Source organism: Idiotropiscis lumnitzeri, chromosome 4 (genome assembly GCF_059441095.1).
Source record: "Idiotropiscis lumnitzeri isolate Australia: NSW breed Sydney's pygmy pipehorse chromosome 4, RoL_Ilum_1.0, whole genome shotgun sequence".
NCBI classification, from domain to species: domain Eukaryota; kingdom Metazoa; phylum Chordata; class Actinopteri; order Syngnathiformes; family Syngnathidae; genus Idiotropiscis; species Idiotropiscis lumnitzeri.
The window spans coordinates 11,479,640-11,501,480 of NC_142394.1; the positions used below are offsets into that span (position 1 = coordinate 11,479,640).

Here is a 21,841-nt window from a genome sequence, read left to right on the forward strand (position 1 = left end):
ATGACATCATAGACATTATTAAATTAAAAAAAAATCACAGAACTGAGGTCTGGAATTGAAAATTGCATTGAATCGCTCTTTGTTTAAATTTTACTCTCCCTCCACCTGAGCGTAATCAATTAATGACCGCAGATGTCACTTTTGATGATGTCTTCCATTTTAGAAAGGGCTGGCGCCTCGAGCGCGCGCTCTAGCTGTAGCGCGCGTGCACATTAACGTTAAGAGAGCTGGACTCCAGGTTACCGCGCATCTTGGATGAAACTTGTCGGGATGAAACTTTAACAAACGCTGCGCATTGTGCGCAATGACCGTCACATGAGCGACGATTTTTTTGTCTTTTTCGGAGGGGGGGAAATAAAGTATTTCCATGTCAACAACTCTGCCAATGTCTGACGACGGGGAGGAAAGCGATGGTGGTGAAAAAGAGCGTCACTCCGAGTCTCCTTCTCCGCCTTTGTGTCTCCCCCGAGGATCACCTTCCTGTCGGCGGCCCCTGGATCTCTTCTCTTCGACCTCTCCGCTCTTGGAAGACACCGATCCGCCTTACCTGGCTTCACCGGACTGTCTACACTCGTCCCCGGAGAAGCGAGACCCCGAGGACTTCGCTCACCTCACGCCGACAAAGTTCCGCAACCGCACCGGGGACTCTGCGCTCCAGTACGCGCACCTCGACGTGGTGTGCGAGCACTATGACGATTCGCTGCCCCCATGGAAAGGACACAGCCCCGGGAACGACGGGAACCTTCAGCACCGCGGACAGAGATCTCAACGAGTCCCGGAGCCCCCGGACTGCGGGAACCATCACGCCAATGAGCACATGAACACCGAGCTGAACTCCGACTCCCGGCAATCGTGAGTTTTTGTGATTCACTTTTATTTGTTGTTTTGATTTTAGAATTACAATATCCAACAAAAGATTACTGTTGTACACTTATTAGTGAACAAGTCGTTACTTAGTGGACAATTCGTTGGCACGACGTGAGCTCATTCCAGAATTGGATGGACATTGAGCAACCATTGTTATTAAAGGGATAATTTAATAATATTTGTGTTAACATTTGAAGAACATTTGATCAATTATGATATATAATTTCATTCATTCAGCTCAACCACCAACGGAACACTTTTTATGAAATATTTTATTTGTCATCACACCATTTCTGTGTTTTGCACAACCCTAATTCACAGGAACCTGAAAAACATATGCTGTACAACAAATATTTTCAGCTAAATAAAAAAAAGAGAAAGTTACTTTTTATTCAAATTCTAATTTTCACTTTTAGTAGTACAGTGGACCCTGCATATTCACGGTTTTGCCTTTGCAAATTCATAATTCACCAAAACACCATCTAAAGTATATTTGTGAGCAGTTGAAATGCTATGATCCTCTTCCAATAATGTGTGGTATACTTATGGTTTAAGTTATTAAATTAAGCAATAACAATCACTTTAGGGGATCATTAATGATTTGCGGCTTTTCGTTTTTTGCGAACGGGCTTGGTCCCTATCACCAGCAAATTGTGATGAGTCCATTGTAATCTATTTACATTAATAACTGAACCAATCAATACTAGTTGGACTTTTTGCTCAAGAGTATACAGCGAGCTGCATGTGTTAGGTGCTATGCTAACTGATGCCAAACAAAATTAGCTATAAAATAATAAATAAATAAAAGCATGGGGTTTTAACAAGAAGTGATCTATCTATCGTCTCATATAGCGAGGGGAGCAGAACAGAAACAACCGAGTGCTGTTTTACACCATTATTGCACCACCAACTCCATTGATCAACATTTTTTGATACTGTAATAATACCTCGCTGAAAAATCTTATTAGCTACGCAAAATGTACAACACAAATCAATCATGACTGACAACAACAACAACAAACTTGACTTCCCCCAGCGTGTCAGTAAAAAATGTAGATTGTTAAAGGTGTACGTTATGCTTCGGCCTGAAATTGCATGTTTTATTTCTGTATAAATGCTATCGCAACAATTTAATAAACTCTTCCATGAGGAGCTTTAAGAGGTAGAAGTAAAGCAATAAAGATCTCCACTGCTCCATTGAGGGTTCTGTACACCAGTAATTTCATCAATGGAGTGGCGCTTCTTGAATCAAAAGTACTCATCCAACCTGCTGTACGGCTTGACCCTTTTTGAACAGGATGAGTCTCTGTTAAGTGCACCTCTTTGCTGCTTTTTATTTGCTGGGTTATGTCTTTCAAATATTTTGTTCATTCCATGAGCTTTCCTCCTCTTTCCTAGTATGACCACGTGATGCGATACATTTACGTTTTGTGCAGAATACACGTGAAGAAGTGCAGTCTGCATGGGTTCAATTGAATTTCTGTCTTTACCTTTTACTTTTTATCCACTCAAGCCTTTAAGTCATCCGCGTATTTACCCACCCAACCTCTTGATTGATTCCATAGCATGAATGTTCAAACAGCACATCAACAGAAATTGTGTCTCCTACTATATTCTGAAACCCCTGCCTGCTCTGTGGAAATCAACTCTAAACTGAGGGCAGCGTATCCATGATCCGCAGGAAGCGTCCACCAGCTGAGACAAATGGGAAATGAATGGTGACTCTTTAATGGTGTTCATGCTGCCCAGGCGACTCAGGGAGGACAATCAGATATTGAGAGTGGCAGATCACACTGCTGGCTCTTTGATCTTCCCGTTTTCTGCAGCTTTGATACAACAGGGTTCAGTTTGAAAAGGAGCTGGGGTCGCTCAAAATGAGTAGGCTGTGTGATGAACATGTCTGTTTCTCATTACGGGTGAAACATGATGAGCAACATTGCTTTGATCCTTAAAATGAGGCGTTTCTGTATGCAAGTGTGCTGGGCACCTCTGTCGACAGTCTATCCTCAAAAATATGATTTCAAACCTGATTGCACCTCTATCTTTTTTTAAGTTGAATGCAAATTGGCTCTTCTTTTCAGTTGTTTTAATAAAGTGGAAATTACTTGATTGTCATCTGGTGTATAGTAAAGCAGAAGGAAAATCCATATTTTCAAAACCATGCATCCTTTTCATGTTAAAACAATTTGATTGAAATGGCCTCACATTTTTCCTTTGTTAATTGGAACCAAGCGTAACTAGAATGATTCTAAGCACTAAATTGCAGATTTTTATTCATACCTTCCGCCGCTTTACATTTCAGTTTTATTGCTGTTCTACTTACAGTGGGTATAAAAAGTCGACACAATCCTTGTTCAACTGTCAGGTTTTTCATAATTATTTTCACACCATTAGTGTAAGATATTATATGTACAACTCAATTGAAAAATTAAAATCCCTTCCGGGGTGGAAGTCAAAGTGAACTGAAATGATATGGTTATACACACCTGGTCATGACTGGGATGTGGCGGTGTTCAGAATTAACCAATCACATTCAAACGAGCAAAATTGAGTCAGCACACACCTGCCACCCTTTAATGTGTCTCTGTTTAACCCCAAATAAAGTTGGGATGTTCTAGTAGCCTTTTTCGGACTCTTTTTTTTTTTTTTTTTTACTTGTTTATTTCTTTTTTAATTTTTAGCAGAAGCAAAATGTTTTTTGTGTAAATATTGGTAGCTACTTTTCAGAATTCCTTTCACCTTGTCTATGGCACCAGTTCCAAGCTTTCAGAATTAAGGCCAAACGCTTCAACCATAACAAAACCAAGCACACACATATTGGTAATATGAACAGTTTACAATAACAATCATGTTTGCAGAAAACATTTCGGCTTCTAATAGAAAGCAAAAAAAAAAAGGCCTGGAAAAGCTTTCAATAACAGGTGAACTCCCGTTAGATCTGATTGATTAACTATGAACACATCTAAAAGTTAATCTGTACACTTCTGCAATTAAATTACTGCAGTTGTTCATTTAAACTTGTCTTTCAAAAACATAAAAAACAAATTGAGTTGTACAGGTTGTAAGGTACGTGTAGACTTTTTTTAATCCCTTGTATTTATTAGTTATTCACTGGGAAAATCATACAAGGATGACCACATGGTCAAATAAATTGTGTGGCTCATGGTCCAATCCTCCACAGAGTTTTGTCGAAATCTGTGTTTTGTTTAATGTTATTCAGTTTACCACTGAGGCAGGACGGAACCTCACACCATTGCTGAAATTCTCAGTAATGTATTCGTTTCAACCAAAATTGCATGCATACATAAGAACGCATTTCTTGGAGGTTGTACTCATGAAAATTTGAACAAGTCATCATCGGCTTTGTGTGGCTATTTTAGTATTTCTCTTGAGATAGCACCTGGAACCAAACCAGCAGGAAGTGGCCAGCCTGCAGTGTGTAAAATCAATCTAACACTGTCCATGACATGGAGGCAGAAGGAACATGTCGTCGTTAAAAGGACTCATGAAACGCCTCGCTTTGCAAATCCAACCTCATTCGGAAGATAGGATGCCTGCTCTAACCAGTTCCACTGTCTGACATGCTGAGGTAGAACATCACATTTTCCAAAAGGTGCTGGGGCAATCTTAGTTTTCATTAAGACCTAACTGAAACATTCAAATAATACTGTAAAATAATTCCAAGGTTTAGGAGAGCTTGTTTACCTGCCAGTTGATTAGAAGCGCCTAAGGAAAAGCAAAACTGTGGCCGAGTTTTTACTTTCTGGGCTTGGATTTGAGACCTCTGTGCGTTTTTACTCTTAATCATCGGCTAAGATGTACGTACTGATGATGATTCATAATGTTTCCAAGTGGAACTAAATGAAGATAAAAGCATCCTCCCTTGAGGAGTATAATCATCAATAGTTCAATCTCTAGCAAACAAACAAACACAGACTTTCAATTCACTGTCAGTATTCCAGAGGGATGAATTATAATGTCATGGAACATTGATAGTGCTGAAAACTTGTGAGATCTCGAGGATGTTATTTACAATATATCACTCGGGTTGCTTGAAACTGCTGATCCCACTGTGGTGAGAAGGCACAATTTCTGTCAACACCATATTTTTAATGTAATTTGCAACACACACACACACACACAAAACTGTCAAAACCATCTGAGTGACTCTTTGTGATTCAAATTTGATTTGATTCACAAACAGTCAAATAGATGAGGAAAGAGAAATGAAAGGATGGAAAGGATGCGAACAATTGGGGATGGGAAAGAGACAAGGGCAATTCTTTCCATTCTTATTCTCTTGTCTGCAGCTGTATGTTGAGTGTCACTGCAGAATACAATAATTGTGGTAATGTGGGAAGTAAGTCAAAGTGCTCTCCCAGATGTGTAACGAAGAACCAAACTCTCAAACGTACACTTATACAATAAGCTCATCATCGTCGCACTACCACATTGTTTGAAAATCCCCAAAGAACCAAAAACTACAACATGTTCCTCCTCTTGTTGCAGTTTACGTTCATTCATGAAAATTAGAGAGCAATTTTTCATTCTGACTTTGATCACCTTTACCTCCTTTAAGAAAAGCAGAAAACGAGCAGATGAACGAACGCAAGTGACCATTATAGAAATCTGCTAGAAAATATGCATTAAACTAACCTTACAATGTGATTAATAGGATAACAAGCTTGCCTCGTTTGTACCTTGCACATACTACACTGTGTCCATCGTTCCCAATTCCTTTCTATCATACTATGGAGTTCATTACCTACTTGTAGCGGGTGACTGCCCCCGCTTTTTGCACAGTTATTTCAAAGCAGGAATGGCATGGCACGTTTGTACCACGATGCTTTGAACATTTTTCATTTTTTTCCCCGTGTATACTCGCTGCGGTCACATTCTTGTGTCGATTTGGAAGTTGGTCCAAATATCATCTTGAAAAATGAAAGTCTCAAGACTGGACTCCTATTCTTTATAAGCCTCCTGTGTAACATCAAAAACGTTGTCTCTATCTAGGTCAAAGTGTTTGGCCACAGCAGACAAAGAGTGATTTTCCCTCACGAAAAGGACTTTTCGGTGCGCATAAAAGGCCCACTTTGAATGGCAAACCTGAACATAAACCGAGTTTAACCTGTTCTATACAACTGAAAATAGTGTGTGTGGGGGGGGGGGGGGGTTTATTTATTTTTATTCAATAAAAACATCTCCCAGTGCTGTATATTTTAATGTCAATGTCTCAGTGACAGTGACTGAAATGATCGCTTTGTATGAGTACGAAGTATAAAAGTGCTTGAAATGCCAGAGATACTGCGACTGACTGCATGGCGACCAATTCAAGGTGTAGTCCACCTTTTGTCCAAAAGGCGGTTCCGATGGGCTTCAGCTCAGCCGTGACCCTGAACAGGGTGAGCAGCATTGAAAATGGATGCATGCCAGAGACAATTAAGCCGATAGCTTCATCGCTCCCTCATAGCCATTGACCTGAAATGACCTTTTGATCAACTATGACCCTGTTTGTGGCTCATCAGGCCCATGCATGGTGAATGCTTTCTTGGGTGTTAAACACTGTTAATTAAATTTGACCAATCCCTGCCAATAAAGTACATTAATTTAGGAGTTGGTAATTACTGGATACCCTTTTAAAGCTTCAAGTGTGGTGCATTTAATGATACTGGCTTTTCGTCTTGCTTCCTTGCTTTATTACCTTGCTATTTTTAGCCGCATTGCCTAAATTGTTCTTCATCATGTCATCTCAGGGTGGAGGCTATGCATCGGCGGCACACCACGCTGAGGGAGAAGGGGCGTCGCCAGGCAGTCCGCGGCCCAGCCTACATGTTCAATGAGCGTGGTTCGGCTCTCACAGCAGAAGAGGAGCGTTTTTTAGATGCGGCCGAGTATGGGAATATTCCTGTCGTGCGTAAAATGCTGGAAGACTCCAAAACCCTCAACTTTAATTGCGTGGACTACATGGGGCAGAATGCATTGCAGCTGGCAGTAGGAAATGAGCACCTCGAGGTAACTGAACTGCTCCTGAAGAAGGACGGCTTGGCTCGGATCGGAGACGGCCTCCTTCTGGCGATTTCCAAGGGTTACGTTCGCATCGTTGAAGCCATCCTCGGCCACAATGCCTTTGGGGGTGGACTCCGCCTGGCTTTGAGCCCCCTTGAACAGGAGATGCGTGATGACGATTTCTACGCTTACGATGAGGACGGAACACGTTTCTCGCATGATGTCACGCCCATCATCCTGGCTGCACACTGCCAGGAGTACGAGATAGTCCATATTCTCTTGACCAAAGGGGCTCGCATCGAGAGGCCTCATGACTACTTCTGCAAGTGCTTAGAGTGTGTGGAAAATCAGAAAAAAGACTCCTTCAGTCATTCACGCTCAAGGATGAATGCATACAAGGGCCTGGCCAGTGCGGCTTACCTGTCACTCAGCAGCGAAGATCCGGTGTTGACCGCTTTGGAGCTCAGCAACGAGTTGGCCAGACTGGCCAACATCGAGACAGAGTTCAAGGTAAGTTACAGCCACTTCATTGTTTGTCTGCGTATCCATATTAATTTATATTCAATATAATATCACATTATATCACCGTGACCTTAACTTTGCTACCTAGCTTGTGTTAAAGCGTTTCCTCTCTGTGGTCAGTCATTTACTGTTGTTTCTATCATTCTTTAACCGCCCTTTGTTTGCTTTTTTTACACAATAAAATTAAATTTCAGTGTGACTTGTTTTAGCAGATGTTGGGGGGATATAATTTGTCCATGTTGTGTAATTGCATTCTCTCAAGCAGCGTTATGCAATTTGCGGCCTGCGGCCCAGAGTCCGAGTGGCTCCTCGATGAATTCCCCAACACAAATGCTTTTTTCAATAATATATTTCCAAATTTTTGGGGGAGGGAAAATTGTAAACATGTTTTGTTTATTGCAGTGGACCCGCAGTTTGGCTTATCTAAAGGTAGATAAAGGTTTTCTGAAGAACTCCCTCCCTTCCCCCGCTCAGCCCCTTTTTCCCAATGCATGTTCACTACTCGCGGACTCAAATGTATTCTTTGCATGTTTAAATGGCATTTTTGTAATACATCTAGTTTCAAAGTGTTTGGATCCCCCTCTATGTGTCCCAGTATCACTGATGTAATATTGTGCCCCCTTGCATCATTTAAGTTGCCCGTCCCTGCTCTTAAGTCTGGTGACTTTCTGTTCCATTATGACTTTGTGCACAGTGCACGATTCAAGGCCCACAAAGGAATTCCCAGATGAGTGAAAGCCATCAAAGCAGTAAAGACGAGGCCGACTCCATCTGTTTTTCCATTTTCACCTCCAGTGGATCTAATGGCCAGTACGTTTGTTCACATTGTGAAGTTCCACTTGATTACACTTTACATTGTATTTACAGTCTAAATCATCACATCAGATAACAATGATCTGATAGCAATTTAAATTTTGCCAATGAATCGTCTCATCTCTTATGTGCCCATGTGTGTTTTTTCCTCCTTTAATTTGTCCGTCACCTCATTCATCCACTCTTCCGTCTGCCCAATCTTGTTTGTCATCCAGCCTCTCCACTCACTGTGCTCCCTGTCTCCAGACAAGTTAATGAGAAGGGCGCACCTGAGGGAACACAGTTGTGTTGGCACTCATCTGTCTCATTACCATTTCATTATCACCAACCTGTATTCTATTGCTCACACTTTTTCTCCAAATCTTTTCTCAGTCATCAGCTCGCTGTTACAATATCCAAAATGTGGACTCAGTGTGTGATAAGTGGCTCATTGCTATGTATCTGAAGGGCGGGCAGGGCGGCACTGAAGTTTGGGAGTTGAACAGCTCTGTGCACAAAGGTTGCTCTCCGCCTCCGAGACTTGCCCATCAACATTGTGATGGAAACCAGTCAAATGATGAAAGCAGGGTGTGCGTGGGCTCCTGCGTGCTGTCCTCACTCAAACGTGTGTGTTCTGACTGAGAAAACAAACAAACAACCTTTAGAAAATGTTGCGTCTGACACTTCATTACATCACTCAGAAATAGCGTCCTTTTCTGACTTTTGACATGGTTGTTATTAATCATATGATTCAGACTCGTTCTCATTGTCAACATGTTGATTAAATGCATGGAGTTATGATGTTTTATGTGACATTTGCCCATGCAAAACGGACGGTTTAATCCTATGTGCACAATGACAAGCGAAAAGAACACACACATACACAAGCTGTCACAGCACAGGGGGATGAAGAGCAGTTATGAAAACAAGTATCAGGACTTCCCTGGCAGCCGAATATTTATCTCCAAACAACACGCTTTTCACGACAGCACATCAATTTCTCATAAGAGCCCATGGACACAAGCGGTCTCTCAACCTCTCAATCATTTGGAGAGTCAGTATGAGGGGCAAATGAAGGAGAAGTTATTCAGCTCAAAGAGCCGGTAAAGTGAATTTGGTGATTTGTTTTTAAATGCATTATGTATGTTTAAAACCAACTGCTGAAATATTGTACAAAGACTGACAACTATGTATATATGGAGATATAGTGTCAAAATGTTTTTCAACAAGGGCTGGGTAATATACTGGAAAAGAATAGTACTGTATATCACGTTATTAATATTTCACATCAGTTGATTGATAATCATTGAACGTTTTCTATTTATATATTCAAAATTAGGACTTGGTGAATAGAGGCTGATTTGAGGTAATTTTGTTTTAAAACATAATGTTAACCCTTTAATGAGAGGCCAACACAACTATAGAAAAGTCAAGTGAACAAACTAGTCAATCTAATGATGTTTAAGTCATTTAAGTAAACCTCTGCTGTTAGCATCTCTCCTGTGGCACCGCCATGCAGGGATGTTTTTTTTTTGTTTGTTTGTTTTTTTTATGTGCTTGGGGGCAGACAATTTTTATGAATAAGGCCGGAGTGTCTAGGCCGGAACGGTACTGAGATTGCAGCCAGAAGGCAGGCGACAAAAAAAGGGTCAAATGCCCAGCACTGATTGTTGCAAAATATGTGAAACGTATTTTGTAAACATAAAAACCAGAATAAAGTTGAGTTTGTCAAAACAGCTGCAACATGAAACAAAAATGTTGCCAAGACCACTCACTCTTATACTGTATACTATAGAGAAATATAGCATGGCCTTTGAATAAATAACTATCTAAACATTCCAAACATGAATAACAACTATTTTTTTCTTACGCTGTCACACGTTTTTTTTTTTCTTTTGTTTCAGTACACCGAATTTTTTTTACCTTCTGAGACACTATGACAATACATGAAATCACTAGTGTGTGTATTGGGACATACTCATATAGATTTTTACCACGAGCTTTGCTATTTCACTCTCAGGTCCATTTAAAATTATATATGGTTAGAGAGTTTTTGTAAAAACACATTGTGTATTGTACTGCATTGCTATGGCTTGGCATGGCGCGGTGGTTGGCTGCGTCCTGCTCGCTTAAAACGCTGGAATGTATTCTCATTGGGTGTGTTATGTGCATTTATTGCAATGTGTTTTTTTTTTTTTATTACATGTATTTTATGTTGATATTGATCATGTGTCTGTTGCCATAGAATTATCATGGCCGTAGATCCGGATGGTGATGGTGTACCTGTGTCCTGGCTGCTTAGTTCAATATGGCTAAGGTGACACAAATTGAAAAAGAGGAGTGGAAGGAAATAGAACAGAACAGAAATGGACTGTCTTTATACTAGTCTAGATTCGCAATAGAATACCGGAACCATTCCCTGACCATGTTGGAGGTTGGCCAGCATGCCAAAACTGATTCTGTCCAACTTGAGGGGTTTCTCTGTGACATGATGCAGAAGAATGAATGTGCGATGAGTAGTGTTAACCTTTTTAGAAAAAGAACAGAAAGGATCCTTTTTTCACCCATCTTCACACATCTTGCATTATTTCACTTTATTTTTGAGTCACTCAACTGGAACCGATTTCCCTCGACTTCACACACTTGGCTCCATTTTCATTCTCACAACATCATTCCAACGGCTTTATCTCAACCCCCACTCCCCTCAGCACCAACCACAGACCCTGAGTCGTGAGTGTAATGTCATACGTACGTGCAATAACCTGATGTGGTTCTCACAGTGCAAGCATCATTGGTATTCTTTTGCAGACACTTGGTTTACCCTGAGGTATTTCTTTTCTTGCTCACTTGTAACAAATCATGATTGCTATAGATTTAAGGAATCATGTGATGCGTTTCTTTGAGTCTTCAAAGACCAAGCATATACTGGCCCTTATTTTAGACTGCGAAGCAGCGTTGTGCTCTTGAATACGGTTCAGGTCATTATACAAACATGATATACAGCACAAGGCCTTTCTTTGCTTGTAGGCGAGTGTGGACTTTTTCAGGTGTTATGTTGATTTGAATATGTAATGAAGTGTTCTGTATTGAAAACGTACAATTTTTTTCAATTTGTTGTTACTATGTAATTTTCAAGTGTGTGTTCATCTCTTATTATGATTTACCCTAATACATTATTTGTTTTGATTGCTATTACATTTTATATTATTACAAACAATGCTATGAAAACATTCAGGTTGTTTACTTTTAGAATGTCAAGCCAGACTGTATTTCATAAGGGATAGTGAATGAATCAAATTGCAGTATAACCCCAGCTAACATTTACATTCAGATTAGACAGAGAAGCTCGATGGACATTTAAACGATGCTGTTCAAGGTGAGGCAATCTGTTTAATTTGTTTGATGGCAGTGCCGCTCATAACAAGGCTGATTAGAATCAAAAAGTCAATACTTCTAAACCAATTTTTGTGTAACTTTGTGATAAAGTGTAACATAAAACATGCAGTAAATACTCAATATTAAATTGTGCTTTAGAGGCGCTGAGTGGATCCATGATTGGTTAGCGTTTAACACTGAAAAAACAGATGCAAAAAAGACGGCGGTCATCGCGGCCATTTAGAAGGCACAAGGATGGTTAGAACATATCAACCTTGTTGTCTGACCCTTTACTGTCTTCTGCCCACGCTTCAGAATGACTACCGTAAGCTGTCCATGCAGTGTAAAGACTTTGTAGTGGGAGTTTTGGACCTCTGTCGGGACACCGAAGAAGTGGAGGCCATTGTGAACGGCGATGTGGACTTGTGCCCGCCGAGCCCGTACAACCGACCTTGCCTCAGCCGTGTCAAGCTGGCTATCAAGTATGAAGTGAAGAAGGTAAACTGCTTGAATACTATTCCAAAACTGTAAAGATTTCAGACAACCATTGGTATTTTGTTTAAGATGGATTATTCAACTATAAAACAAGTGTACAAGTGCCAACTTGTAATATCAAATGGAACAGGAAATGTAGTCCTCAATATATCACACGTCTGCCCCCCCCTGTTAGTTTATGACAAAATCCCGTGAGATTTATGAATGAGAGCTTTATTAAAAATGAAGCCTTCATGAAAATAATACTGGTCCGTTGGAGAGATATTACTTTAATTACAGACTGAGGGATGTTCATTAATATTTCACTCTTGTCATAAGTTAGGAAACCAAAATATTGGAAACACTTTTCTAAAACCTCTTTTACATAGCCTGTCAAATCAAGCATTTTCCCACAGATGTTCCTAGTTGACGCTCCAGACAGAATTTAGTCTGCTAGCTGCCTGGGGTCTCTGGACTTGAGGGCTAATTCCCTGTTTTCACTTTATTGCAGGAATAAGTCGTGCCTTCTTAACGATTTGTAGACGTTTTCTCAACTGATCAACCTTCTTTATATTTTTCTTTTATGTGCAATTTGCACACACACACACGCCCAATCACACGCATTGCTCAATAACGTGTAAAAATAACACCCATACGTGTGGACTGACTAATAGAGTACATTTCTGAAAAAATATGAAATTAACCAAAGTGTGACTTAAGAGGTTTTGGCTGGACACCAGCAATGTTTGTATCAACACAATTTGTGTCAAAATTGCTGGAGAATTCAATGAGTTATAATGAACTTGGAACGACACACACCCAAGGTGGCAGCTATGTGCGCGTCAATCAGTCAAGGCTTGATCAAACCAGGGCTGTAGTAGTCGAGACCACATTTGTTTTCTCGTATAGAGTCGGACTCCTTGGCATTTGACTTCGACTTCTCTCGGAGGCAGAGCCATTGTGCTCGTAAAATATTTTTATGGATTTGACTTAGTCCATCTATGTTTTTATTCCTGAAAATGAACGTCCTTCTTCAAAAGACTCTTGAAATTGACCTCCAGTAGTTTTTTGTTGACCACAAAGAAATCTCCCAAACATGTTAAAAGATGTATTATGGTCCAATGACACAAAGGTTACTTTTATTGCCATCATTCGCAAAGGTACATTTGCTTCAAACACAAAAGTGCTCATCACCAAAAGAACACCATATCAACAGTAAAGCATGCTGGTGGTTTTCTTCATCTGGATAATCAGGCCTGAATTAAGGTGGAATTCTGAATCATTTATTTATTTATTTTTTTGCTTTTGGTGTGTATGGGCAAGTTTGTGAGTTTGCCTGTATGACTCAGTGTAATTCTGAGTGCATTGTTAGCCAGAAATGATTTTCAAGGCATTTCTTTTGGTGATAAATGCTAGAGGTCAGTGGGCAGCTGAGTGACCTTTAGATGACCTTTTAGACTGCTGCCACGTTTATTTCAGACCTCCTTTTGGTCACGGCATGTTGGGAAGCGGCTCAAAGTCCCTCCCTTTTTTTATTTCTGCAGGACAGTTTTATCATGTACAAGGTCTCAGGAGTTTGTATTACAGAGGCAAAACTGGACTCTGTGCCAGACAAACTGTCACAATTCCCATTTCCTTTGCCAAATCTCCTCTCTGTTTGTCTCTTGTTTATATGTGCACGTTTGTGTCACATGCATATATCGGCCAGACTGTTTATGCTGGCCTTAATTCTCTGCAAGCAAGCATAACCAATACTCTGGAGATAATTGCACAGGAGACAAACACAGAGGGAGGAGGCTGATTGCCATGGAAACCAGGTGGTGCATGATTGTGTGTGATGCGTGTTGCTGGATTCGGAATGGGAATTGTTTTGGTTCAATGCGTATAAATCAATCTGCTGAATGGGCAGTGGATTGTGTGTCTGTATCTTTTCGTGTATCGGCAGATCTAAATTAGTGCAGATTCACGCGCTGTGAAAATGACAAGGCAAACTAATAGATGAAGGACTGGAAGTTTTATTAAAGTGTTTTATTCATGTGGCATTTGATCAATATATATAAACACCCGTGAGAATATTTTTAATATTTTATTTGTAATATTTTGTATTACTACAGCTAATCTGGGCCAGAACTGTGTGCCTTAACCTGTGCGATATAAGCAAGGTTTTAAGCCACCTTTTAAAATTTATAATGAGACATACAAATTTTACTATATTATACTGGTTAACTTGTTGCAATGTAATACTATTACTAAAAGCATTTGAAAACCTAATGTCGCAATACTGTAATCACTTGATAACCACTCGGAATTAAAATGATGGCTGACTAGTGAAATGCCGGATCCACTGATCTTTTTTTTTTTCTTTTTCATCATGCCACACTCAAATGACGCTGCAACATAAAATCAATAAAACGTTTGATTACATGTCAGCAGCTGTCAACTGTTATCTCAATGTCATCTGTGGCTGGAATGGTACTCGAATACTCAACGTGGCTTTACTGGCCCCTTTCCTAGTTTGATTTTCTGTTTAAATTGTCAGATAGATTATTTTGGTGGCACCATGGTCGAGTATTTAGCATGTCCGCCTCACAGTGCAGAGGTTAGCGTTTGAATCCAGGCTCCAACCTTCTTGTATGGAGTTTGTAGTATCTCTGCGTGCTTTGGTTTCCTACCACATTACAAAAACATACAAGTTAGGTGAATTGAACACTCTAAAAAGAATGAAAGAACAAGAAAGTTATAAAGATCTTTGCTGATGCTGGAACTCTGCATAAATGCGGTTTAAACGGGAAAACATGTTTTAAATCAGGCCTATATATTTCATACCCATCTATCCATTTATTCTCCACTGCCTATCCTGGTGAAGTCACAGCGACAGCATCTTTAGTAGGGAAGCTCAGACTTCCCTCTCCGCAGCCACTTCTTCCAACTCTTCCGGAGTCTCCAGGCCAGCTGGTAGAAAGTGTTCCAGCGTGTCTTAGGTCGACCCCAGGGCCTTTTCCCGGTGAGACATGCCCGTAACACCTCACAAGGGAGGCATCCAGGAGGCATCCTAACTATATGCCATCTCATCTCGCTCATCTCAACATGGAGGAGCAGCGGCTTGACATTGATGAGCTTCTCACCCTATCTCTAAGGGAGAGCCCGGACACACTGAGGAGAAAATTCACTTCAGTCGCTTGAATTCAGGATCTTGTTCTTTCGGTCATGACCTACCGCTCTTGACTGTACGTGAGGGTAGGAATGCAGATCAATCGCTAAATTGAGAGCTTTGCCTTCCGGCTCAGCTCCTTCTTCACCACAACAGAACGATACGGATCTGCATCACAGCAGACGCCGCACCGATCCGCTTGTCGATCTCATGCTCCATCCTACCTACTTACCTACCCCTCCACTAGCGGCAGGATCTCATCCCCATTCTGAAGTGGCCACTGCACCCTTTTCTTATTCAGGACCATGGTCTCCGATTTGGAGGTGCTGATTTTCATCCCAACCGTTTCACACTCTCCTGCAAAATGCTCCAGTGAGAGTTGGAGATTGCAGCTTGAAAACGGCAACATTACCACATCATGTGCTTAAAACAAAGATGTAATACTGAGGCCACCAAACCAGACCCACTCAACATCTCAGTTAGGCCTAGGAATTCTCTACATATTCTGAACAGAATTGGTGACAAAGCTTGTTTAGAGTCCCTCAGAACAAAACCTTAACAAAAAAAAAAAACAACAGCCTTGAACTTATCCATCCTTCCAGTCTGTGCACCTCTTGTCAAACACCTATGTCACATCATCTTCCCAAAGTATTTCTCAAAGCCATGAGCAATACACCACATACATATGATACTTTCCCGCAGCTTACTAAAATTGTGTATTCGACAGAAATAAATCTGCATGCACTTATATTGTTACGCCGCATGGCTTTCTACCGCAGAATAAGGGAATAGGCTGATTTTACATTTTGTGCGTCAAAGAGCGTTTATATATTTGTTCTCAAGCTATCGCCACCACTTTAAATTGGTCAATATTCTTTAAAAATAACCAACAAAGGGAGGAGACACATGCAACTGTGAAGAACAAGCATACTTTGGTTACACTTTAGTTTTTGAAGAGCAGGTCCTTCTAATTTGCCGGAGTAAAGGACCCTGAGCAGTGGTACTTAACATCAAGTATTAAGGGCGACCGTGACAATTATCTTGTTCTTTCTTTTCCTTTTCTCTTTCTCACATTTTCTCTAACTTATTTTGCTAGACATTGTCCGTCCTTTAATTCACGTGCCACCCTCTCTCCCCAGTTTGTCGCCCATCCGAACTGCCAACAACAGCTACTGACCATCTGGTATGAGAACCTTCCTGGTCTCAGGCAGCAGTCCATTGGGGTTAAATGCTGGACCGTGCTGGGAGTCACCGTTGGTCTTCCATTCTTGGCTGTTGCTTACTGGATCATGCCATGTAGCAAGGTATGAACACTCACACATTCTAAATCTTTCCCACTATATTGTTTCCCTAAACGTCACCACATTATTGGAAATACAGCAGGACCAGTGAACAATCGCGTATGTGCACTGGTTTATTGTTTAGTCTATTCCTCTGGTCTTGCCTCATATTCCTTGCTCTTCTTGTGCATTAGGTTGATTAGAATCTAAAGTGTAATATGACATCTACTCTTGAGATGAGTGAGCTGTTATGCAAATCTCCAGATCCCCTTGATTAGTAATCTTTTAATCCTCTACATTATCATTAACGTTTTAGCACTGTCCCTCCATGTGCCTGCATCCGCACAGTAGGATTCCATAAACCCTGTCAAGGACCCCGTAAGTGCTTCAAATGTGTGTAGACAAGGTGAAAAAAGTGTATATGCTTGTATCGGAGTAAAGCTGAGACAGCATGTAGAACATTAGCTTTGGATGTAAATGCACAGCCGATACATATTTGTGAAGGTGAGATACTTACAGTGACAGTCTGAGCTATAAATGGAGGATGAAAACGTTCAGTAAATCCTGATCTTGTGTACGAGCATTACAAACATGATATTGGAACTATTTTCTTGACTTGCTCTCCTACTTTTCCGAATGTAAACTTTTTACTCTCCTTTTTTGGAAGTTGTTTGTACGTTACACACTTGTCTCCAGGGAGATTCAAACGCAAGGCGTCGCAAGGGAAAATCCATGCTTCAATACCCACATGTCACAGGCTTTATCAATTTCTAGTTAATGGTCTGGCTGGGTACCTCTGAAAGTGCTAATTGCAGCCAAGCATCCTTTATATATTTGTTTTTAAAAACACTATTTAAGGCACTGTGGGATTAGGGGGCTTTCGCAGTCCTGGACTGAGTTTTTATAGCTCATTATTATGTTCTTTTTGTTATAAATATAATTTGAAAGAATTCAAGATCGTATTTCACTGTAGCTATTGTGTTACTATTGTCGCTGGACACTCAGCAGCACATCAAGTGTATCAGGTTTGGATCGGGTGCAGAACAAGAGCGCATACAGAATATTTGTACATCCTTGGTGAGACTCATTTCACAACAACTTTTATTTTGTTGAAATATGTCTCACTTTCTGTCAACTGCATTTTTTTGGAAGACCGTTTAGCTGTAGTTACCATGAAAAAAAATAAAAAATGATGAGGGTTGCAGGTCTCACACGGTTGTCAGCCCAATCTGGAACAAGCATCTCATTTAAGCAGAGAGGTGAAATAAATCAACTTTATCATCACGGCATCTGAAGTAGGAGCATGTCCTTGTGACGGTGAGAATGTTTTGAGAAGGTTTTTGCTAAATCGGGCTTCACCTTTTTCTACTTAATGCGTGTGTATGGTTGTGTGTCTGCGTGTGCGTGCATGGCATTGAAACCAGAGGAACAAATGCTCAGGGAGTTTGTGTGAATGCTCAGATGCATGGAAAATTAGAGCCAACAGAACAGAAAACCAGAAGTCAATTGCGTTCAGTGGCAGTGTACATCTGGCAGGAGAAGTGGCCTACTGGCTTAAATGTATTAATATAGTGTAAAATATTGATAATTAGTAATGTTCATTGTCGTCACAATACAGTCCTCTTTTGAGGTCTACACAATAAGTGTTCTCAAAATTCATTTCAGTAAAGAGACCATGCAACTGATTCAGAAATAAATAAGTTTAAACGTATACTTTACATTTGTGTTTGATACTGAATCACTGAAAATTGATCTAGACGAGAAAAATAAAGTTTGCTGCTATACACAATGTGAATTTGAAAAAGTATTGATTATATAAAAAAAAAAGGAAAACAAATAATCATTCAGACAACTTGCTAAGCCAGGTGGGAGAGAAGCCGACTGGCTTCATAATGGATATTTCATTTTAGTCTGTGTACTGTATTTGCATTATTTATTAGTGAGCCTGTCACACTACCACATTTTTCTGCACAATATATTTACCCAGAAATCTGTAGTGGCAGAGTAAAAATATGATTTATTTTTTTCCCCAATGTTCTCTTTCAACCTGGAACAAGACTGGAATTACTGTTTGGGAGATCAACATTTTTTGTAGGCATTTTGTAGCACATAGCTAGTCTGCAGTTAGGTTTGCCTTAACCACCATCCAATAGGAGAACAGTATCTAGGTTCATTACCAATACGAAATAACTTAATTAGTTAAGAATAGATTGAGCCTTCTTATTTATCCGCATTACAAAATGTATTTCATTAGATAGTATAGTTGTTATTTATTTAGGCACATGTTAAATATCGCAATATGCAACACCTATATCGCATATTGCATGGTTTTCCAATATTGTGCAGCCCAACATGAAATATATTAGTTATAATGTATGGCATCTTTGAGTATCATTTCAGTATCTCCAGGACAAACCGAGTGTCTTCTTCTGGAAATTAAAATATGATCAACCCATTTTAACATGAATTACAATGTAATTGGTTAATCTCTCATACCCATCACAAAATCCAGGCATTTAAACAGGGGTGTGCAGACTTTTTCTACCCATTGTACAAGTTTACATAGACCCTCTTTGATATCACCTTCAAGTTTCTGCCTCTATTTTCTCACCATATTTGCGGTGCTGTTTGGCGGGACGCCCCTCAGGTTGGTGGCCACACCATTATTGTTTGTTCCTTTAAACTTACAGCAGCTAAAGTAACAACGGTAACTTTTGTAGCTTGAAATGATGCATTGACTTGACAAGAAATAATAGGATAGATGTCATTTTGGCACCTTCAGGCACCAATGAAGGGTTTTGTTGAGTTGTTTCAGAGGATGCTTTTTTTGGGGGGGGGGTCGTTTGGGGAGAGGAGTTTACACTGCAATGACCGTATATATTTGTTCACTTGGTATATTTTTCATCTCTCTTCTTCCAGCTGGGTCAAATCCTGCGAAGCCCCTTCATGAAATTTGTAGCTCATGCGGTCTCGTTCACCATCTTCCTCGGTCTACTGGTGGTCAACGCCTCCGACCGCTTCGAGGGGGTCAAGAACCTGCCCAATGAGACCATTACGGACCACCCGCGCCAGGTGTTCAGAGTCAAGACCACACAATTTTCCTGGACAGAGATGTTGATTATGAAGTGGGTGTTGGGTGAGTTGTGATTTATGTGATCTTCACTCTATAAAGGTACTTGGGTTGTCACAATAAATCAAAAACTGTAGACAGAAATATGCCCACAAACAAATGCACACGCATTAAATTATGTTTGAGGTAATTAAAAAATGATTGCCTTTTCAATTAGCTTTACATTGATATCAGTGGTCCATCATAATGCAAGCAGGAGAAACTGGTCAGCCTTATTACAGTCTAATTGAACCTATATTCTAAAATTTCTGCACCATGATGATAAGGCAGCGAAGCGCCTCCCCAATTGTGATATCAAGTCGAATTACACGATGAATGCACCAGTCGAGTTTTATTTCCTAAAGCTCAAATGGAAACTGGCTGAAGCAGAGTCCTAGCTCAAAGCGAGAGGGAAATACAACGTCAGCAGAGTAGCACAATGCAGTATAATGAGAACAGATAAAATGAAGGAGACTTGAAGATGATACAGTAGATAAATAAATGCATTTTTTATCAGGCCAACCATACTTGCAAACGTATTTGCACATTTGGAATTCAGATAATGGCTGTATTGTTATAGCATATTGGTTTGGAGTACTGTACTCCTATGACATTACTTTCTACTGACCCGGGTCATTATGATTCCAGCAGCTTGCTTTCAAGTCCCAGACATTGTCGCAGTGATTGCACTGATGGTTGTACTGCAAATGAGCAATTTTCTCATCGTTTTGGCTCCAAAGGCGACAGAGTTGAATTTTAATGAGTCCATGATGGGAGTTATTTTGAAATAATGAGCTTAAATTTCAACCTCTGTTTATTTTTAAGTGTGTAGTTTTGTGAATATTTGCATACTATATCTAATAGTAGGAAATAAGTGGGGATAGCAGAAACCTTCTGTGTGTTTGTGCGTTTGGCATTAAAAGGTATGATTTGGTCGGAGTGCAAGGAGATCTGGAGCGATGGGCCCAGAGAGTACATTATGCACCTGTGGAATGTTCTGGACTTCGGCATGCTTTCCATCTTTGTGGCATCCTTCACGGCACGATTCATGGCGTTCCTCAAGGCGTCCAAAGCCCAGCAGTACGTGGACATGCATGTGCCGGATGAAGACCTCAGCAACGCCTCGCTGCCTGACGAGGTGGCCTACTTTACATTCGGTGAGCTGTTGTTTCCAAGTGCTTTTCTTTGGGTGCTTAGTTAGACTTTTCGCAATTTACTGAACAAATATTAAAAGACATGGAGAATTTCATACATACATATATTCATATATATTGAAAACAGCAAACTCTTCCAGCGGACATTCGCCCAAAGTCACTGAAGCCCGAGAATCTGGAGCGCTGCACTGCCGCTCAGCATCACCTAAAGCTCGATTCAGTGTATGCGTCGGAGAGTGATAAAGCTTTAGCCGCATCGACTTCAGGATGTTGAGCATCATAATCTTCTGCTTCAAGCCTTTGAACAACCTAAAGTTGCACCGGTTAAAGCCTCATCACTCTCTGATGCATCTGAAGAATGTCAATGGAGCTCTTGTTGATGCTGAACTCCGGGACGGCCCTCTAGAGAGACTTTACTTGACTCGTTGTTGTTCCAAGATTTCTCTGGTGAGTGTAGCAGGCCTCGCCAATTCCGCGGGATAGGGACCAGCCTGATCCACAAATAACCCATTTAAATACATAAAAAAATTGATTAATTTAAAACCCCAAAACTCTTATTTTTTTCAACATCTGCTTCCCTGACATTTATGAAAAAAAAATGCATGAGCATCGCCGGTCATTCAGATGGCTGGCGGGTGGCTAAAACTTTGACTCTTGATATTTTGGAGAAGCTCCATTAGTCCGGACTCGCTGATGAATCGGACTTTGTCACTGTAGCTGGTCTGGGCGGACATTCTTTGAAAAAGTTGCTGTACTCATTTGTATATTGTACACAGACTGCTGTGCAAGAAAATAAACGCCCCCTCTTCCCGCTTTCTTTGCCTCATCACCCACAAAACAAAACACAGCGCAGAGTCCCTTTTTAGCCAGTGCATATGTACCGTGACCAGAGATAACGCCTCATAATTGCATCTAGAATTATTTAAAAAATGTAATAGTTACTGTAGAAGATGTGAACATGCAATTGGGCCGTTTTCCACAAGCACGTATGAAATGCATTCAAATCATTGTTGTGTTGGAGCAGTCACGTAGTGGAGACAACAAACTTCAGTCAAAGTCAAATATAGACTAAAGATGACATCATGATACTAACTTCCAAATTTAAAATGTC

The 21,841-nt window shown here is 40.5% G+C and overlaps 1 protein-coding gene across 2 annotated transcripts in view; it reads left to right on the forward strand.

Annotated features, from left to right (window-relative positions):
- Window positions 1-222: 222 nt before the first annotated feature.
- trpc7b (transient receptor potential cation channel, subfamily C, member 7b) overlaps window positions 223-21,841 on the forward strand; it is a 48,550-nt gene continuing 26,931 nt past the window's right edge. For both annotated transcript variants that reach the window (XM_088294415.1, XM_088294416.1), the window contains exons 1-6: window positions 223-852; window positions 6,621-7,383; window positions 11,878-12,060; window positions 16,327-16,491; window positions 19,387-19,603; window positions 20,500-20,733. In XM_088294415.1, the coding sequence (XP_088150541.1) occupies window positions 368-852; window positions 6,621-7,383; window positions 11,878-12,060; window positions 16,327-16,491; window positions 19,387-19,603; window positions 20,500-20,733 (2,047 nt within the window). In that variant the 5' untranslated portion in view covers window positions 223-367. The remainder of the gene's footprint in view (window positions 853-6,620; window positions 7,384-11,877; window positions 12,061-16,326; window positions 16,492-19,386; window positions 19,604-20,499; window positions 20,734-21,841) is intronic.